Below are 20,572 nucleotides of genomic sequence, written 5' to 3' on the forward strand. Positions count from 1 at the left end.
ACACCATGGATCAGGGTGACAGATTACACAGAAGCACAGCCATGGGCTCAGCAGTGCAGTGTGGGCTGGTGTGACCGGAGAGCTGAAGGGACTGTGGATGCTGCAGAACAGCCACTTGTGGTTATGGAATGCTTCTGCTGAGCACACCTGAAACCTCTGGAGTGGAAAAGAGCTTATCCTTACCTCCAGTGCCCACCTGTAGCACAGTGTGCAGTTACCTGTTTCGTGGTGGAGCTCTGGCAGATATCAGTCTGTACTCCTCTGAACAGTCTCATGTCATCCATGCCCTCCTGCAGTGGCAGCATCTTAGAACTCACTGGTCCCCTCCTTTTTTTTAAATTAACCATATAACTACAAAGTGACAGACTTACAGAAAAGATCTAATCAAAAATATACATACACTCTACAATACAGTTACAGGATTATTTAAAATAAAACACTTGTTCCTTGTTCCTTCAAAAGCAGTGAGGAACCAAACCCACCTGCTTCCCCCACCAGTGATGGACCTGTGGCTATGAATCTGCCCAAAAGCACTAACTCACCTCATTGCAAGAAATCAGGTGTAGTTTTGAAAGATAAGTAATGAAAGTTTGCAAGAAGCATTAGCACAAAGCATTTTTAGGTTTATTTAAATAAAAATTATAATTTATACAAGACTTTTTAAACAAACAAGATTTTCTTAAAAAATGTACAGGGTAAATAATTTCATTATTTCAATTATCCATACAGTATAAGTCTTTTGTCAAACAAAAGTTACACTGATAATGAATTATTTACAATTTCAAAATATAGACTCAAACCTCAGACATAAAAATTTTAACATCCATTATATTTCAATGATTAGTAGAAATTAAACATCTGCCAAAATGTACAGAGTTCAATAAAAACTAACAATGTTTTTAAACAGGTTTAAGTAGCCAAAAAAAAAGTACATCCTTTCATCTCTTCATGGTTGGGTAAAATCCCTTTTCTCTTTGTCTGCAGAACAAGGGTAGGGTTTTGCTGCTGGCATCCTGTGTGATGTTGCTACTAATAAATAGTTTGTTTTATTCAATCTTGCCTCACAAAAGCTACAGTGCACAGAAAGGCATGATTTCATATTTCAGCTTGTTCAGCCTTTTGAATTTAAGTGGTCACTGATAATTAAAGCAGTCAGTTTTCATCTCCCTTTTTTTATTGTCTTTAAAAGGGACTCAAACTAACCAGTGAACTTCTTTTAGAAGTTAAATCCAATTACGCGTGAATGATCCAGACATCTACAGACATCAACAGAACTGCAAATATAAACAGCAATCAGACAGACAGAATGACAAGAACATCACTTTCTGCTATTTAGAAGCACTTTACATTAAGTGTTCCAACCCAGCCTGTTACTGTAGAACACCAGGCTGTACTGCAAAACTAGACAGGAAGATTGGAATTTAAGGTGAGGACTTCAGTGTAATTGTACAAGTCAAGTACATATTTACTCGCTGCCCGTCCTCTCCTGCCCTCCAAACCTGGGAGGGTGTAGCAGCAGGAAAAGCATGAGTAAACACACTAAGGGTACCTTCTGGCATCTTTGAAGTCACATACACCACAGTTATGCAGCAGGAACCCAGATAATGTAAAGTGAAATTTGCAAAATATGTACACAGATGTTTGTCAATTATATTACAACTCTATTAAAAAAAAGAGAAATCCAGTCTGTTTCCTATACATTAGAGTGAATCAATGTTGCATTGCAGTTTGCACTAGGTTTACTGCTTTAAGAATCACTAACTTTTAAGTTCACACTGTTAAAAGTGTGGACTCATTTCAAACATCAGAAAATAAATTTTAAGAGCATATTGTACACATGAGGCATTTCAGTCTGGGAAAAAGATAATGATATCTTTTCTCTGAAGCCTAGATATGGTTAATTGTCCTGGCACCATCAGTATAGATCCTATAGCTCCTTCAGGAACCAGAATCTAGGACAACCTTGTTTACAAGGGTCAACCAGTGAGGAGGAGGGTGGGAGGGGGAGGAGGTAATAAGTACGAGTCAACTGATTTCCTACTGAAACTGCTGTTGTGATCAGAGTGAAGGTATAAATTACACTTGAAAAATGATACAAAAATAAGAAAAAGAGCATGCTCTCTGTAAAAAATATAGTTTTCTGTTTGTTCAAAAAAAAAAAGGATAATCTTAAAACACACCCAAGGGATTTTTTTCTTAAGACAAAATGAATGGATCTGATTAAGATTTATATAACATTAAGCCATTTTAATGCCTATTTGTTAGCCAAACGTACTATTCAAGGAAGATTCTAGAAAGGAAAGCCAAATTATAATACAGAGAAATTACAAAAAAGAGACTAACTGATTTTAAAGTAGGTTTGAAGAGAAAAATTTAAGATGAAGAATATTTACTTAAACATATAGCCTGAATGTGTGAAGTGATGAAAGCATAAACTGTCAAGCCACATCCACTTTAGATGGTGGCAAAATGGATTTCCCACCTGCTTCACTTACATTTTAAGTTTCCAGGCCCCGAGTTACAGCATACCTAAGGTGGTGTTAGAAACACACCCCTTTTTCAGGTCATTTGAAGACATGTTCAAGTGCTACTCTAAAGGGAGAACTCAAAAATTACATCTTAGCCATTACAGTGGCCTCCCCCCCACCATTCTTGCTTACATTTCCACCCAGGGCACAGAGTTTTACCCTATAAGTGTTTCACTTTACAATACTCAATCAAATCATGGTATTCAACAATATTTCTTCATATTAAGTTTATATTGAGTTCTCATATCATACCTCTTCACGGCCAGAGTAAAGAAAGGTTTGTACATGTTGACTGCCACCTTCTTCATTACTGCTGCATTTGTTGACACACTTTAATTTAAAACTGTGCTAAGACTTAAACACCCTTTGGTGTTTGTTACCTCTCTCCCCCCTTCATTTTACCTCTTTCCCTATAAATAAAGAAAATTCTTGTTTAAAAAAAAAAAACAGAGAAAAAAAATCCATGAAATTAAGTCCCATTTTTACACAAGAATTTGCATCTCCATTGTAATTTTTTTTATAGCCATTCATATAATGTCTGGAGAATCCATACTGCTCAATTGAAAAGACATAGCAAAGGAAAAGACACACTGGAAGGCCTGGCATAACTCCTACTGTGCTTTCATGAAAATGTAAATAAAATTCTAAGCCTCTCAGATGGGTGCCATTATATAGAGTATAAAAGCTTTCTAATATTAAAGACAAAGGTCATTATGTGCTTTGCTGCTAGATAGGCCTGAGAGAGTTCAGAGGAGCACAGCCTTCCTGTTTTACCTGGTAGTTGGGTTTAATTGTTACTAAAATTTAATTCTGCAAGGGGGAAGACAGCAGCATATCAATGCTCCTCAAATTATGCTTTGAGAGGAACTAGTGCTTTCAGTTGCTATATTATAGTGGTTTTTCTCATTACAAGGTAACCCAAGAGAAAAGCCAAATTTAAAAAAGTCATGTCTCAGTTTAATTACTCCCACCTCCCCCAACACAAAAAGCCTGCAAGTCTTTAATGCATTAACGTACAAACGCCTTGTACATACAACATGTACAACAGCTGAGCCCTTCTATGACAAGTATCTACAGAAATACAAATATATGATGCCTAACATTTTAGGAACAACATTTTCGTGCCTTCTTTTATAAAAAGTATCTGCCTTCCTTCCTTCCTCTTACTTTAGTTTATTAGGAAAGGAAGATGTAGTTACAAACTTTCTACTCCAATTCACTGTACAAGTAATTGAAACACCTGTATGCAGGAAAAATTGAACCTAACCAAACCAGTAAAATATCCTTCTGTGACACAAAAATTAGCAAGGAGGAGTTATTTTAAGTGCAGTTGTAAATATGAAAATACTGAAATGCCAATACTTCCTTGGTGTTGCTATCAGTTTTAATAAAGAACCCAATTCAAAACTGAGCTGAAGAGAGACTTCAAGCTGCTGCATCCATTATTCTCACATCACAGGGAAAAACAACTAAGATAAAGGGACAAATTAGTGATATCAGTGGAGTTAAAGGGATCATTCTGTTTCACTTCATTACGTAGTCAGATCTCCAAGTATCTTCCCAGCTTTTAATGTCAGTAAATAAACATTAAAAGTGCTTAATGTGCAAGGCTAATAGTGATGATAGCACTTTCACTGTTTTGTTTCATTTTGGTTTTGTTTTTTTTTTACAAAAACCTTAAAAACAAACATGAAGGCATATATAAAATACACTTGATTTATGTAACAGACAGAATATAAACCACCAGACAAGAAAAATTATTGCAAAATAGATGAGGATGTTCATTTTTTTCCACTACCAAGTTGTAAAATAGGAAAGTTTCCTTTAGTTCTTCTAAGATAAGATACTAGCTCTCATTGCTGGATGTTGCAGATGTTATTTTCACATATTGGCTGAGAATTGTCTCAAAAGCTTCATCTCTGTGTACCATGGCACCAAAAATCAAAGGCTAAACAACAGAAAAAAAACACATCATGTTAGTGTAGAAAGAAAACTGTTTCTCCAGGTATAGTTTTGGCCAGGTCAATAGGAACAGATTAATTGCACTAGAACTGCATTGACAAAGTCATGAGATTACTTTTCTCTACTAAATCCTTGGTTATATGGCAGAGTTTCTAATATTTTCCACTTTTTTATATTCTTCCTAAACTAACCATGGCATAAAATACATCTGGACTGAATATGAGGAATGGAGAACATTGTAACCCACTTTCGTCTCCATCCCCTTGGTGCATGATGTTTTCCTGATTGACCTCTGCCTTCATTAAAGTTCTAAAAATCTTTATCAGTGCCTCTTCATTTTCACTCATAGAATATGTATTTAGGTAGATGAATATTTTCAACCTCCTAATTGTGAAGTACTTCTCAATATCAAACAACAAGCCGAAAAACTCGTACAACAGTCATGTGACTTGGTAAAAAGTTATTTGTAAGTGATTAATTTAAAATAGGGTTCAGACAGATGCTAAGAGATGCTTCAGTTGCCCAAAAGGTATTTGAGGCTTACAGAATCTTAAATCTTATGGTACTAAAGACTGAAACAGGAAACCTTTATCTGAGAGTCAGGCCCTTCCACTCCAAAGCCTCCTCATCCACAGATACTATCAAGCCATAACCTTTTTGTTTCAGACTGTGCAGCAGAGCAGCCCCCACGCTCCTCAAGAAGGATGATGGGGAGAATCTTTCTGAAGTGTTATAGTAAGATAGTCCAGATGCAGTAGAACAAGTTGAATGTCTAATTCATTAAAGTTCTGAAGACAAACATACTGAATAATAGACAAGTGAATTTAAGACAAACAAACAGAAAAAGCCAAATGCTGCTATAAGTGGACAAAAACCCCTTTATGCTGGTGCTAGCCAGAGAAGGAAGAAAAGAAGGGTATGAAGTCAAACAGAGCAATACTGACACAGCCAGCTACTTACTTTTTGTGTAGATGGTGTTGATACAGCAATACCCATCCCTGATCCTGGGAGAACAGAGAGTACTTTATACTAAAAAGAAAAAAATCACAAAAGATACCTTACTTACTGAACAATTGCAAAAGATGCTGTGGAGGTTACATAGCTCATCACTGATATGTCTTCCCAATATTCACACAGAGGAGGAGATCCCCAAATCAGACCTTTGTTTCCCACCTCCGAATAAAAGCAGGTACAGCACATGTTTATGCTTGGCTGCACAATCCCTGTCTCACCTTTGTTAAAAAAACCTGAACAGACACAAAAGGACTTTTATGGCCATACAGACCAACCAACAAACGAGCCAGCATTACCTCAACTATGATGTCTGAAATCCATTAATATGGATTATTAATTCCAATAGGAATGCTCGATTTGAGTGTAAGTTGTCTGCTTTATAGACGTGATATAAATAGAAGGAATTAATTTGGAAATCTGGAGGTACTTAACACAGTAGCAGACACCAGGCTGTGTTTCTTTGCTCAACACGATTTAATCTGTGGCACTCACGGCCACAAGATGTAGCAGAAAGCAGGTGTGTTTAAGATGAAGACAAGTGAAGAAGGATGACACTGTACTTGTCGTGCTTCCAACTATCCATTTTGTGCCTGTGTTACTGATGGGTCCCAACTAGATAAACCAGTCTGGCTATTCTAATGATCTGCCTTTCTTCACTGACAACAATCCTTCCTTCCTCTGAGGCACCTACTTTTAAGATGGTGCATCTACCGATATCCATACCCAAAATAAAGTTAGTATTACACTATTCCTGCTAATAATAAATCTTATTAAAGCGTATGCAGCAGCTCTAGTCAACACTGGAGTTAATAAACAACACAACTTTAATCTTTAATGCAGGAGTGTAAGGGTTTTGTAAACTACTTTGTCTTCATGCTCATAGTGAGTTTGCTCGTGGTGAGTCTGAATGGCTAAACAAGCAGTTCCAGGAAGAATTACATTTTACTTATAAAAATTATCCATGGCATGCTTTTTCAAAATAATAAGGAAAAATGCAAAACATGACTAGCTGAACAGAAAACCATTTTTCTCCCCTATTTGCAACACCAACCAGACATACCTTCTGGATATCTGTTATATCCGTTAGCTTTATAACCTTATTTTTTTTAGATGAGCCAGATTTTGAGCTTTCAAAGCACAGGTAACTGAAAAAGAGAAAAGAAAATCTTCATTAAGTTACAGTATTCTAAAACAAATTTCTCAAATATTCCTCTTGTCTCTTCTGAAGTTTGAAATCTCACAGGTTAAAATCAGCTTCAAAACCAAAGAAAGAGGCACACAATTTGCAGTTCAGTTATGGTTTGTAATTTAGAGAAACCATTTATAAATTCTAGCAACTGACTGATCAGTCTGAAAGCCCAGAACATATGGTAGGCATACACACCCCCAAAAATTCTTGTATTTATTATTGCATTATTGCAATGCATGTATTATATTATTGCATTTAATGGTTAAACCTGACATGCATTTTAAAGACACAGGAGGGACATATATCCTTAAACAGTTGAAATACCAAATCTCCAAAAGCTTATAAATCTTTTACCACCCTAAAAGAAGATTAATGAAAAACACTGTGTTAGTTTCACGGTATTGTGATGCAGACAAAAGCTCAGATTTATAAATGCTGGAGAGTGGTCTCCATCACTAGGTGACATTGCATACAGATGAGCTTTACTTCCTTTCATTACACTCCAAAGGAATTTCAGCACAAGACCCAAACAGTAATGACCATAGTTATTCAGCCCTGGGAGGCTGGAAGGTAGTAAGGATTAAAAAAAAACCTAAAAGCAAACAAAAAGAACCTCACTCAAAAAACAGAAACAAAAAACGAAAACAAAACCCAAACCAACCAACCAACTGAAAAAAAAACTCGCCACAAAAAAACACCCATAAAAATCAAGTACTGGATTTGAAACCAAGGCTTGATTTTCAGTTTTCTTTTTGTTGCATGTCATTTCAAGGAAGCTATATATTCACCTTGCTTTAAAATCCAAAAACTAAGACTATTTGCTGTTGATCACAACTTTCAAAGTACACTTAGCTTTTAGGTTTGTTTTCTAGTATATATATAGTTAGCATGTTATCCACATTAAGAGCTCCAGCTACTAACAACTATCTATACAGAGCTACTCTGCATTCCTATGCAGGCCTTCCCAAGGCAAAATCACTTTTGTTAAGCGTTGCCATATAGCAGATTCAGCTCTCCCTATGATGCTTTTTTGAGGTTATAAACCACCTTGAAATGGCATTTTTGTTTCAAAACATTGTTAAAGGATCACTTTTAGATTCAAATTTTTTAATGTCTTGCATTTCCCTCCTAAAAAATGTGTGGAGTGCAATGACTCACTTTTCTGTGACATAAAGAATTCCATGTCTGATGTAGTCTGTAGGCATCTTCTTATCTCTGTTAATCAAGCAACAGCGCCAGCCATTTTCAGATGCTGAAAAAATCATAACAAGAATTCTTAGTTTAAGAAAAAGAAAGATAGACAGGCACTACCCCCAACAGTTTCCTTATAAAACAGAAAACAATGAATATTAAACTTTAGATACCTAAAAGTGCTTAGAAAGAAAAGCCTAAATAAGGTGTTTTAGACATCATAACATCTGTTTTAACACTGGTTTTAAAAACCCAAAACAAAAACCACCCACACAATTATTCCCTTTAACTTGACGATTGGATTTGCATAACCACAAAAGGCACATCAGGCTGTGCACTTTTTCAAAGAGCAAGGATGTGGAATGAAAGCAGCTGTCTCCATTCATCCTAATTTAAAGCAAGACTTTTTAATCAAAAGCTTACACCTACGCAAGGCACAGAAAGGGAATTCAACTTTAAACTATCCTTGGCTTTTTACAAAATATTGGCCTTCCTGTGGCATCATACCTGTCAAAGGACGTTCATTCTCTGACAGGTTAAAAACTTCATGGAAATTCCCCTTCTTGGTGGTATGCAAACGACTTGTGTCTTCATCTTTGCTTATTCCGGTTGGGGCGCTTGAGCCCACGTAGATTCTGGATCCTGTTGTTTGAATCTGCAGAAAAAGAATCACGATTCCAAAATCTGAGCATCAATATTTAAGCTATACTCTTAAAAATAATTTGGCTAACTATTCTTTAAAAAAAAAAAAATCTACAGTGCAACAATTTTCATTAATTACTTCAATAAAGTTAACTTTGGACTACTGCACTATACTGTTGCTATAACACCAATCTCTAATACAGCACCTGAATATAACCTTTCAAAGTGCTGCCCTTTGATGGACACCCTTTGCAGGGGTGAAGTACATGGTGCTAAACACACCTACCTTAAAATACCATTTTTCTACAGTAAAGGCTATATCTGATTAGATACAGCTAAGTCACTGCACACAGCTCCAACGATTGTAACTAGCAGGACTACTACTGGCTTGTCTTCAAGAGTTAGACAAAATATTACTGCACAAAAGAAGTTCAGAAAGAAAAAAGAGCAAAAAAAAAGCCACACAAAACTGCATAAGCTCATTATAAATACAAATGCTGAAATTGAAAGGAAGTTTTCCACGCTATGATCCATACCTTTTCATGCCCTGACAGCTGGCAGGAAAAGAAACAAACAACACAAATGTGACAGTGACAAAAGAAAAAAAGTAAAATCTATTTAACAGTATAATACATAGAATAAAACATGAACTGAGTGACACTGCAAGATCTTGCTCACAAACCAAGAGACTACACACAATGAATGCAATTAAAAAAAGAGTTATCCGTGGTTAGAGCACACCAGTTAAATTTATTCAAGGTTGCATTACAGTCATTGATCTTTCCCTTGCTTTGAAGTTACACTGAATTTTGAGTGTTGACATATGAAATAAAATCTGAATGGCTGTCAGCATCCTTGTGGGGAAAATAGGCAGCATTGAGTTCCCAAAACCAAAGTACTTGAGTAAAATCTACTTTTAAATAGAGCTCCTGAAGCACTGGAGACTGCCCTAGCAACAAGCCTTGCTTCTGGAAGGACAGCAGGCAGTTTCTTTTGGAAAGCTTGCCTGCATTTGCTTTTTCATCTTGGTGGGGCACCACATGTTTCCAAAAGCTAGCTTTTGTCATTGATGCATTAAGCAGTTCTGTTCTTAGCCCTAACATACACGTGCAATTAAACAACTGGAAAACCGGCAACATGGAAGCTCAGGACTAAGCTCTTCCTCTGTGAAGGCCCAATGCTGTTGAAGGCCAACCAGCCTCCAGCTGCCTTTTTTTTTTTTTTTGCACTAAGCTGGCAGCCCTTGACACTTTGCAGGATTTAGAGCTAACAAAAGAAATCCGAAGCAAATGAAAAATGTGTACTGCAATTGCTAACTAGAAACCAGACTAACAAAACAGGCACAGCAGAGGGTTTTTGTCATCCACCTTTTAGGGTACAATGATGCCTTGGGAAAAAAAATAAAGTAAGTTGACATGGAAAGCAAATGCCTGATGGTAACTGCAATACTGCCTCAGGTATTGCTCTTCTGCAGTGCTCTTTGCAGTGATCAAGTCCCTGGAACCAAGGAAAATAACAGCTTCTCCAACAATCTGTGTATAAGTACGGATGAGAAGAACTTTCTGAAATCCTTCTTAGACAAGTTATTTGGCTGCACATGCACATAGCCAGGTGAAGCTCCATGGCCCAAAACAAAAAAAGATCAGGGCAAGAGGTCTAATGTTTTTTGCGCTGGAATAAGGGCTATTCCTGCTCTTTGCTACACTGCTTCATACCTACCTGTTATACAAAGAGATTAAAAAAAGGAGTTTAGACTTCAGCACCACATCCCATCTGGTGGCTGAAAATGTGAGAAAGTTCTGCCCTTACTTCCAGTCCTGCCTAACACATGCAAACGTTTCCTCTAACCACTCAGGCTTGAGACAACCTATGGTCAATTACTAAGCGAAAAGCATTGCATCCAACTTGGATAAGCCTTAAATCTAACTGGAAGTGATCGGATTTGTAATGCTGAAGAGTCCTGGTTGTCTAAAAATGTCACCAACAACCTGGAGGTAGGAATACCTGGAGGTATTCCATTTCACTTGATCTGTCATCAGCTTTTGACATACAGCCTTTACTGATCAGATATTGTTGTCAGGACTGTTCTCTAAGGACATGGGGTCAGAGTAGTGGTACAGGCAATGAATAATGCATTGTGTTTAAGTTTACGGTGTCTTGTATGCTGTTTAATGATAAGAAGCAAAGCCAATGCACACATGCTGGTACTACATGCATTTGGGCTCTGTCTGTTCTATGAAAAAAATGAAAAGCCCATCTGATTTTTACCTTTTTGTACAAAAATTTATTTTTCATACTATGAGGTTTGCAGAAATCTCTCAAGGGGTGTAAAATTACTGAGATCAAGTTAATGTTTTCAAAGATATTTGGATGCCTTCCAGGCAGAGAAGCCAAGGCCACCAAGCCAGACATGACATTACAAAATCCCTGGTCTACTTGTCAAAACTTAAGCCATGAAGAAAACCCAGAAGGAATAATTACTCTCTAAGCTTATGGATTCAAGCTTAGCAATTCAGAACCTTTCCCCCTCTAGGGCAGATTAGAGAGACCCAGCAAGAAGCTGTCACAACCACCACAATCTGTGACAAACAACCTGTAAGCTCAAGAAGCACAGAAACTTTTAAGGCCATCTTCTGCAAGCAAGAGAAATACAGGCCATGGATGGCTTCATCTAAGTGTTCATTTACTTTTCTCATCCCTTGGAAACAGGAGCAAAAGATTCACTCTCTGTCTTCTCATCCCTTGGAAAATAGGAGCAAAAGATTCACTCTGTCATAGACTGTCCTTCTCTTCCACTTCCTTCTGAAATACTCAGATTATGCTCCAGTTATTTTACCACCAACTGCTCCATCACTCCCAGAACCCAAGACTTCTTCATCACAACAGCTGAGGGTTCATGTGCTTTTATCCCTTTTGCTCTCCAGTTGTGTACCCAGCCTGAATTATTGCTCAGTGCTGCACATTTCAGACAATACTCCGATACTCCATGAATGCAATCAGATATTGTGCTAAGAGGCATTAAGCAAATGCTAAAATGGGAATTAGACTGAAGATTTATTACAACTACTTTAATTTTTAAACTAATAAACATTGACAAATTCAGGGACAAGGAAATGCATGACTAGTTTTTCAGTTATCACGTCAGGCTCCAAAACAATTTACCAAGATGCACAAAATACAACACTTGAGATTTAACTATGACATTTTAACAAAAAGAAAATGTACTGTTGGAGTACCAACATGGTGAGAAGTCCTTTATCACCACTATGCTAAAAAGTCACCTAATAAAAATAACTGTAAGACATAACACCTAAATCTGTAAACTACTTTACTACCTCTGCTAATGCTTATCCCATTAGTAAGGCACATATTATAATCAAACCTTTTTTTATTTTTTTTAACTAACTGTTCTTCAATTTACCTAAGCATCTAAATTTCCACTGAAAAGGAATGTCTAAGTATAGAGGTGGATGCATAAACACTAGATTCTGATAATAAAATCACACAGAATGTATGTTAGAGAAATTGATATGAATACAGAAGATGTTATATTTCTGTGTTTAGCTTCATATGATTCACAGTGTATATATATATATATATATGCACAAACATTTTGATAATTGATTCTTTTCATACAACAGAACTCATAGAAAAACTGTGAATCTTGAAAATAATAAAAAAATAGAACTAACATTGATTGTTAGGATTTAATTAAGCTTATCTTTAATGTGCTCTAGTCACTGGAGAAAAGGGAAGGGGAGAAAGGGATCTGATTTTCAGATGTTGGGAACAGAGGGACAAAAAGATTTATTACCCTTACCCGTCTCGACACTGTAGCATTAGATCTTTCTTTGAGCTGAGGATCTGTCAGGAGACTTATCCAGATGATATACGGAGTATCATACTTAGCTCTTAGTCTGGGGCATCGTTTGAAGATAAAATCAACAAGGAAAAACTTTGTTCCAACATAGAGTCCTGAAAAAAATTCACTTCAGTATGCATGTTGGAAGGGCATTAAGAACATCACTGTTTTAATAATGTTTTAACAAGTTAATGAATGAAACCTAATTCTGCATCTTCAATCATGGTGTTAAACCATTCCCTTGGTTTTATATTTTGATTCTTCTTCTAATGACAGAAAATTATTTTTCTTTTCCTCCCTGCCCAGATTACTTCCTCCCCATCCTCAGTTCTTTTAAAGCACTTATATAGCTGCTATTATGCAGAAGAACATTAAAACAACCCAAACATATGTTCTAGAACCAGTCTGAAAACACGATATACTTCCAAAACAGAAAACAGACCAAAGCATTCAACTCTGCAGCTCCTGCAAGAATTTAAATGGCAACAGAGGGCTCTCACGTACTACATAAAAGTCTACCTTCCAGTCCCTCCTCTTATCTTATCCAAGTTATTTCCTTGCATTCTGCCAGATTAAAAAGGGCTTAAAATACTCTCTCAAAACTTTACTGAGTGCAATTCAGATCTCCCGAGAGTCAGAGTAAAAAAATAATTCCTCACACATCTAATTCAACTGCCACATTAAGCAAACCTACATTTATGTTCAAGCTAACACAATTTGAAGTTCAGTGTCACTAAAAGTAATACTCATTTTATTATATCATTACTTAAATGAAGAAAAAAAAAAAGGGAGGTTCTTGGTTCACAGTACAGGGTTTCATACCTTAGAAAAATGATGGTCTCATGCTGTAGTGAGAACCCTCCTTTCCCAACTCCCAGTTGAGACTAATTACCTGCCACTTCACCCACAGTTCGTTTTGTCCAGCCTATCCGCCAAGTTTTACAAGTATTCCCATTAACTTTTCCATTCCAACTTACCCAATCATCTTCATGCCTTCTATGTCTTGCCACATATTTACAAAGATATATGAGCAAAACATAGGACTTTCCAGAAGCCTTATATCTGACAGTCTGAAGAGCTCTGCTAACAGCTCATCATAAACTTCTCCTCAAGAAGTAAAAGCATTAACCAGTCCTTTTCTATTATATACAGAGATGGTTTTCGAAACTCTCATGACAGATGATGCCAAGTACAACGAAGATACTTTAAAACACTGCGTTATTTATTAATGAAGGTTTTCTTTCTTAAACTCTAAAATTCTCCATCTAAAGATCATGTAAATTTTAATGCGTTAAATCTAGACTGTAACAGGTCAATTATTTATTGTGTTTACCCAATCCAAGGCCAAGAATCCTGTACGGCAAAAAGCAGGATGCAATAAAAGCTGCCCACAGAGCAACATAGAGCTTCTGTGTTATTTCTGGCTGGACCCACATAAACAAGCTGCACAAAAAAAAAGAAACAAAATTTTATTACCAGTGTTCCAAATACTGGTCCAGTCTTGTTTTATAGGGAAAAAATACTCATGTCAGATAACTTACTTTTTAAATTTTTCCAGTATGTCTGCCATCTTGCCAAAAAGGTTCTGCATAAGAAGCAAGAGAATTAAAACTAAGTCCTGCATTGTTTTGGGTGGTTTTGTCCACATAATGGAAACCAACAGTTATCTTACTCTGTTGGTAAGCAATTTCCAGAAGTGGGGTTTTTTTAACTAATTTTTAGCCATTATATACTTCACAATTGAGGAAATACAAAACTGAATAGCAATACTCAATGACTTCTATCTAATTTAACATCTTGTTCTGGACCTTGTGATTGATAGTTAGAAGTGAAGAAACTATTTGATCCCACTGTCACAACGGAAACATATCTACATTACTGCAAATACAGCTGTCAATCTAAGAGCTCAGAACTTCTGCTTTTAGGTAACAAAATGGGAAATTTCTTCACACATTTTGAGCACTGAAACTTGGGAAAGTGGTTACTGAGTTCATCAAAAGGACTATTTGCTTCCTAGTAGCCAGTCATATCAGGTTTTTATAATAAGCCCATGGAGTTACTTGATTCCATATAATTCCAACAACTATTGATGCAAACTGACCACTGCTTAGGACTAAGAGAAACCTTCTCTGACCGATCCTTGCTGTCAGAGCACTTGAAAATTTCCCCCTCCCAATAAATTTCCATAAACATATGCACTGCCACCAGCAGAAGGCAGGAGCTGAGCATACGCAGCTGGCAAGGGAAAGGTAAACCCTGTTCAACAGCAGCACATCATTTGACATGGCACAAGGCTGCAGTTTAACTGGGTGGTGCAGTCACTCAGCTGCTATCTCATCAAACTGATGAAGTCAGGAGAAAACCTTCCTTCAGCCTCTCCCACACAAGCAGATTTCAGGGCTTGAAGGGGGTGGAGTTTTTAAAAACATGCTATTTTAGAGATGCAGTGCAAACTGTTGAATTAACACCTAAACAGACAGTAGCCTTCAGCTAAATCTTGAAGGAATAGAGCCTCCTACATCAGTTTTGTGACTAGCAGATTTGGGATAAGGACCCACCCTCCAGTACATTGGTAAATTCACCATCCAATCTACCTTATCAGAAACTTATATGAATATATAAGGAAGAAAACTGTGAAAGCTCCAGAGTTCACTCAGAGATGTGACCAGAGAACCTCAACCAGTTCTCTGAAGCATCATGCCACTTCAGAAGCTCCAGGAATCTTAACAAGATCTCCATTGCTCATAGGTAAAAAAGATCCCTATGCAAGAAAAGTATTTCTGAGTGTTTTCACATGCTGCATAACAACATCCTTTGACCACTTGGACTATGAACCTCCTTGTTTCTAAGGGAGCAGCCAGAGAGATTGGAGAGCAGCACAGTACCTGCGCCTTCTGAGCCACGTCTAGAACAAGCTGAAACTTTTCAGACACAGTCAGGTCCTCTTTTGCATGTTCCTTAGGCAAGAAAGAGACAATCCATTAATTTTCGGCTCAGATGAAACGTATTTTACAAAACTTCTCAAAACAAGGTGATCCCTCAACATTCTTGGCAACAGTCCTCTCCCTTTAAATAGTCTCTAAATTTACCAACATCCTCTCTTGTTTCAGATCTACTTTCTATGTCTTTCATTGCTAGTTATCTTTAGACCTTATTGCTCTCTACAGCTACCTGAAAGGAGGTGGTAGCAACATGGGGGTCAGTCTCATCTCCAAGGCAACAAGTGACAGGTCAAGAGGAAACGGCCTTAACTTGTGCCAGGGGAGGTTTAGACTGGATATTCGGAGAAATTTGTTCACGAAAAGGGTTGTCCAGCCTTGAAATAGGCAGCTCAGGGAAGTGGAGTCACCACCCTAAAGGTATTTTATGTGTCACTTAGGGACATGGACCAGAACTCATTGATGGACCTTGCAATGTTAGGTTAACGGTTGGACTTGATCTTAAAGAAAACTGAATGCAAGGCTTCTTGAAGATCCCACAGGACCTAACTTGTCCCAAACTGATATCTTAAGATTCATTGCATAAACGTATTTCAGGTTTTGAGTATTTTAAGGTGAAGCACCTGATTCTAAGAGTGCTGTTAGTAAAGACTTCTAAATTACAAAAAGAAAAAAAAAAAGTAATGTCTTTACTTGCGCCTCACTCTTCCTTTCACAAATACCCCACACGAATGCAGAGGAAGGTTTAAAGGTGCAATTTTTTTCATAGGTGTACAGGCCACGCTGATCAAAGACCTACCATGGGTTCAGAAACTTCAGGCACAATGCTCCACTGTATTCTCCAACCCCTAGAAATTATGGAAACAGTTAAAGAGAGCAAGAACTTCTCCACCTGCCAACATGAATTATTTGTAAAGGGTTAAAAAGTAGTTTTCTGCAACAAGGACTTATAGCCTAAAAGTTAATATATAATCCCCAAATTAAGAAAGAACCCACAACATGACAAAAGCAGAAGTGGCCAACAACAGCCAGCCTTAAAAATATTAGCTAAGTAGATACTGCACAGAAATACTGCTTGTGGGTTTTACAACAAAAGTTAATGCTGGACACAGAATAAATGATTAGGAATATTTTTTCTTTTTTTTTATGTTAACAAAATTACATCAACTTATTCAGGAGCCTTGTTCCTACCAGTAATTCTCAGGGAAATGGTAAGTATCAATTAAGAAGTCAGAAACTTATTTTAACATATTCACGTTAAGGTACTCTGCACCATTTTAAGGGGGAAAACACCATCACCATAAAGTAGCATTTTAAAAAGATTGTCTTAATATAGAAAACATACATTACAAAAAAGTCTTCATTTTTAAAAGAGACTGAATTTACAAATGGAAGACACTTTGGATAAAGCATGCCAAGAGCTACGGAAAAAGGCAAAACTGCAATTTTAGGTGAAAATTCTGTCCAGGGAAAAGCAGCTGACTTCAATATTTAAGGTGATGTTCCCCAAGTACTCTAAATGCTGCAGAATTTTATTTTAGAATTTTAGTGTGCTGAGGGCACACTAAAATTTTTTTATTTGAGAGCATGCAACATTATTTATGATGACACAAGTCACAGGATACAAAGACAATTCCCTATAATAGTAAAAGATTTTAGAAACTGAGCAATGACACTAAGGATATTAGAGTTTGAATTTCTCTTTGTTAGACATAACCCACAACATTAGAAAAGGTAACAGTTTACAACTCAACACAAAAACAATAAGACATCTTTCAAGAAAAGCATTACAAGAGAATAAGCTAGTATTTAAGTAAATACCTGGCTATGAGGTAATTTAGGGATAACCTCAAAATCGCTAAAAATAAGAACATAGGAATGGCCCAGCCATGCCATACAGCATTCATGTAAATCTGCAGATTAAGAAGAAAAAACAAAGACAGATGTGGATTACAAACTGAGGTACAGTGAGTTGCATGAAATACCATTTCCCACTATGCTGAAGGGCTCAGAATCATGCAACTAATTTTAAAAAAATTAATAAATTTTAGCCCCCATGACTGACAACAGCCCTGTACTTATCAATGTAAGTTAAAACTGAAAATGAGCCAGATCTCCGGAGATTACACCTAACTAGTTTTCAGCTGCCTGAGAGAGAGTATTGAGTATTTGCAACACTACAATTACATGAAGGGGTAGGAGGAAAAAAAAAGAAGTAAACTTTAAAGTCTGTGAATCTGCTACATGATCATGATATGGTCACTAATGGTATAGAAGAAGAGTTATAATGATTAGCCCCATACTGGGCAACAGGATAAACTCTTGCTCTAGTATTTCAAGTAAATAAATTCCAGATATCTACCAAGTCTAAAAAGATTGGAGGAAAACAGGTTTTATTTTACATAACAAGTACAAACACAAAGGTATTCTGTTCCCTTCCCAGCTTCTGAAAATAGAGACTACAGTCTCTCTGTGAGAGATGATACAGTTTTTATGGATAACCCCAAAATGAAACATTGCTCTGGCTCCCAGGTCCAGAGCTTTCAAAAAAAAAAAAAAAAAAATCAGCTGAAGTTTCTTCTTTTGGCTTTTATCTGAAAAATGGGTTTACCAAGAGAGGCAAGAGGAAAATCAGTAGATTAAGAGAAGGGACAGACACAGGGCACTGGGACAGGGAAGTCTCCACCTCAATATTCCTTCAGTTGTGCCATGTAAAATAGCATAGGCTCTATAACTTACAGGAAGGGATCATTTAATGAAAAAGTGTGTGACATTTTCACCAGACAGGCTCATTCAGCTACGACTACTAGTAATTCCTTTGATAGAACAATATTTCATATACACTATGACCAAAAGAATTTAGATCATTTAATTAACATTCAGAAGGAAAAGAAATCAAAACTCCACTAAATACTTATGTCTCTTTGAGACATCCAAACCCCCTTAGATAGCATGGGAATGCTTGAATTTAGCTCACAGATCTGATATTTGCACATGAAATGATACTGAAATCAAGGCATTTTGCCTCTCCTCACTATGATCCTAACAAGTGGCAAAGAGCACTGATGAGGAACGATAGCTTCTCATCAAACAACCACTATCAGCATTTCAGCCCTAGGCAACAAGAGACTTTGCAGAGGCTGAAGTTACCACCAAATTACTAGGACTGGGAGACAAAAAACAAGAGAACAATGCCCAGATCGTTTTAAGTTATTTTATGACAAAGCTATGCTACAAGAAACCCAGGATACACAATTTAAATGGTTTTGAAATATAACTAAAGTGACAACTACTGGTATTTTGTGTTAAATGAAATCACACTATTTGATTTGACTTGAACTGTAGCATAACCCCTACTCAGATATGGCAATTTCAATGAATTTCAGCAAATAATAGATTTTTTAAAGTACTTAGTACTCCCAGAAGAATAGGATAACTTACAATAAAGGCAATAGCAGAAGTGTAGATAGAATACCAGTCTGATAAGGCAGAAAGATTCTTCACAAAATTAGTAACAGGTTTGGCACCTCTCTCTAAAGAGAAGCAGAGAAAAAACAGAACTGTTAGAATTAGCTGGCAGTAGTTAAATCACTTGTAAATGACAAACAACTAAATTAGAAAATTATTAAGAATATTCAAGACATGTAATGACAAAAGGCTTATCCAAATAAAGAAAAATTAAATCCATCAATGTAACTGAGAAATTAGTTAAAGAATGCATTTCCAAAAACTAAAGTATTATCCAAGACAAAAGTTATGTCTAAACTCTTAACACATACTATAGACAAAGAAAAAAAGAAAACAACATCCTTTACAAGGGTACCCTGGATGCTAAAAGCAGTCTGTTCTGAGACCTGTCCATACTACCCCAAAGACCTCTGCACAGGTCAACTCATCCCACTGTAAAACAATGAACATCAGCCTGACTGCATCGCAAGCCACCAAGGAACAACTCAAAATCACAGAATCATTTAGGTAGGAAAAGACCTTTAAGATTATCATTGCATCCAACCATTAACCCAGCACTGCCAAGTCCACCACTAAGCCATGTCCCTAAACAATCTGTAGAGCCTTCCTGCCCACCAGCAGATCAACGCTCCTACTCAACTTGGTGTCACCTGCAACCTGAGGGAGCACTCAATTCTCTTGTCCAGGTCATTGATAAAGATATTAAACAGGACTGGCCCCAATCCCAAGCCCTAGGGAACACCACTACTGACCAGCCTCCAATTGTATGCAGCACCATTCATCACCACTCTCTGGGCTCAGCCACCCAGCCAGGTTTCTACCCAGCAAAGCATACACCTGTCCAAGCTATGAACAGCCAGTTCCTCCACGAGAATTCTGTGGGAAATGGTGTCAAAGGCTTTATTATAGTCTAGGTAGACAACTGTGGTGGGGGGAAACAGTTTCCCCCCTGCAGTTATAAAATGGTAAAACCCCAGGGGGTGGTGACCCTTGAAGTTTTACCCAATGAGCACTTCTGCAAAATATAAACATATCACAAGCAGAGCGGAAGAGAAGGTAGTTGTAGTTGTTGTTGAAGTTGTTCTGAAGCCACCAGCTGAAGGGGCAAGAGCCCCTCTGGGGGGCCCCTGGCTGGGGTCATAGAAACTCGGAAGCAGTGTTAAACTGGACTGAGGTCTGTGACTTTTTTCTCCACCGTGAGCAGCAGAAGCGGCGGCAAAAACAACTCTGGCTGGAGACAATGGCAGAGAGCCAACTGATAAGAACTGAAGAAGCAGCAAACAGCATGCAGCCAAGGAAGACACAGAGTTGTCTGAGAGAGCCCAGAAAGAGAGCCAGCAGCAGAGAGAGCAGACCTAAGCTCTACAGACAGAGTTTTTGGGGTAAGAACTGAACCAAAAGACCACAAACTCCTTGGAGACCCCTCACTTCCTAGAAGGGAGGGGTGAAGTGCTACTGCACTGCAGAAAAGAGCTGAAAAGCTCCAAGAAAGAATGCGGAGGGGGTGACCTTGGCCCCCCCACTGCTTGAGACAGAGCACAGAGCTCTGCAAAGGGGACTTGAACCCCCTGAAGATACAGACCGTCACGAAGACCCCCGTGCTTCGTGGTACGACGTGGTGACGCAACCATTGTCTGGGTGAACGCAGCCCACGGAAGAGAAGACCCTCGCTTGAGGACGAGTGGCTGAGGGGCTTGGATACCCCCTCGTGTGTACTGGCAGAGATCCAGCTACAGCTGCTGCATGAGAAGAGGATAGATGCCTGCTGCCTTAGAGA

General features: G+C 37.7%; 1 protein-coding gene across 1 annotated transcript in view; it reads right to left on the reverse strand.

The window, feature by feature from the left end:
- Positions 1–602: 602 nt before the first annotated feature.
- GRAMD4 (GRAM domain containing 4) overlaps positions 603–20,572 on the reverse strand; it is a 52,855-nt gene continuing 32,885 nt past the window's right edge. The window contains exons 7-18 of the mRNA XM_008921584.3: positions 18,769–18,860; positions 17,149–17,240; positions 16,127–16,175; positions 15,274–15,345; positions 13,930–13,973; positions 13,722–13,831; positions 12,347–12,501; positions 8,392–8,539; positions 7,852–7,945; positions 6,565–6,649; positions 5,451–5,519; positions 603–4,476 (exon numbers count right to left, since the gene is read on the reverse strand). Coding sequence (XP_008919832.1) covers positions 4,375–4,476; positions 5,451–5,519; positions 6,565–6,649; positions 7,852–7,945; positions 8,392–8,539; positions 12,347–12,501; positions 13,722–13,831; positions 13,930–13,973; positions 15,274–15,345; positions 16,127–16,175; positions 17,149–17,240; positions 18,769–18,860 — 1,112 coding nt within the window. The 3' untranslated portion in view covers positions 603–4,374. The remainder of the gene's footprint in view (positions 4,477–5,450; positions 5,520–6,564; positions 6,650–7,851; positions 7,946–8,391; positions 8,540–12,346; positions 12,502–13,721; positions 13,832–13,929; positions 13,974–15,273; positions 15,346–16,126; positions 16,176–17,148; positions 17,241–18,768; positions 18,861–20,572) is intronic.

The sequence above is a fragment of the Manacus vitellinus genome, unplaced genomic scaffold, assembly GCF_001715985.3.
Source record: "Manacus vitellinus isolate BGI_N305 unplaced genomic scaffold, ASM171598v3 scaffold_13_pilon, whole genome shotgun sequence".
NCBI classification, from domain to species: domain Eukaryota; kingdom Metazoa; phylum Chordata; class Aves; order Passeriformes; family Pipridae; genus Manacus; species Manacus vitellinus.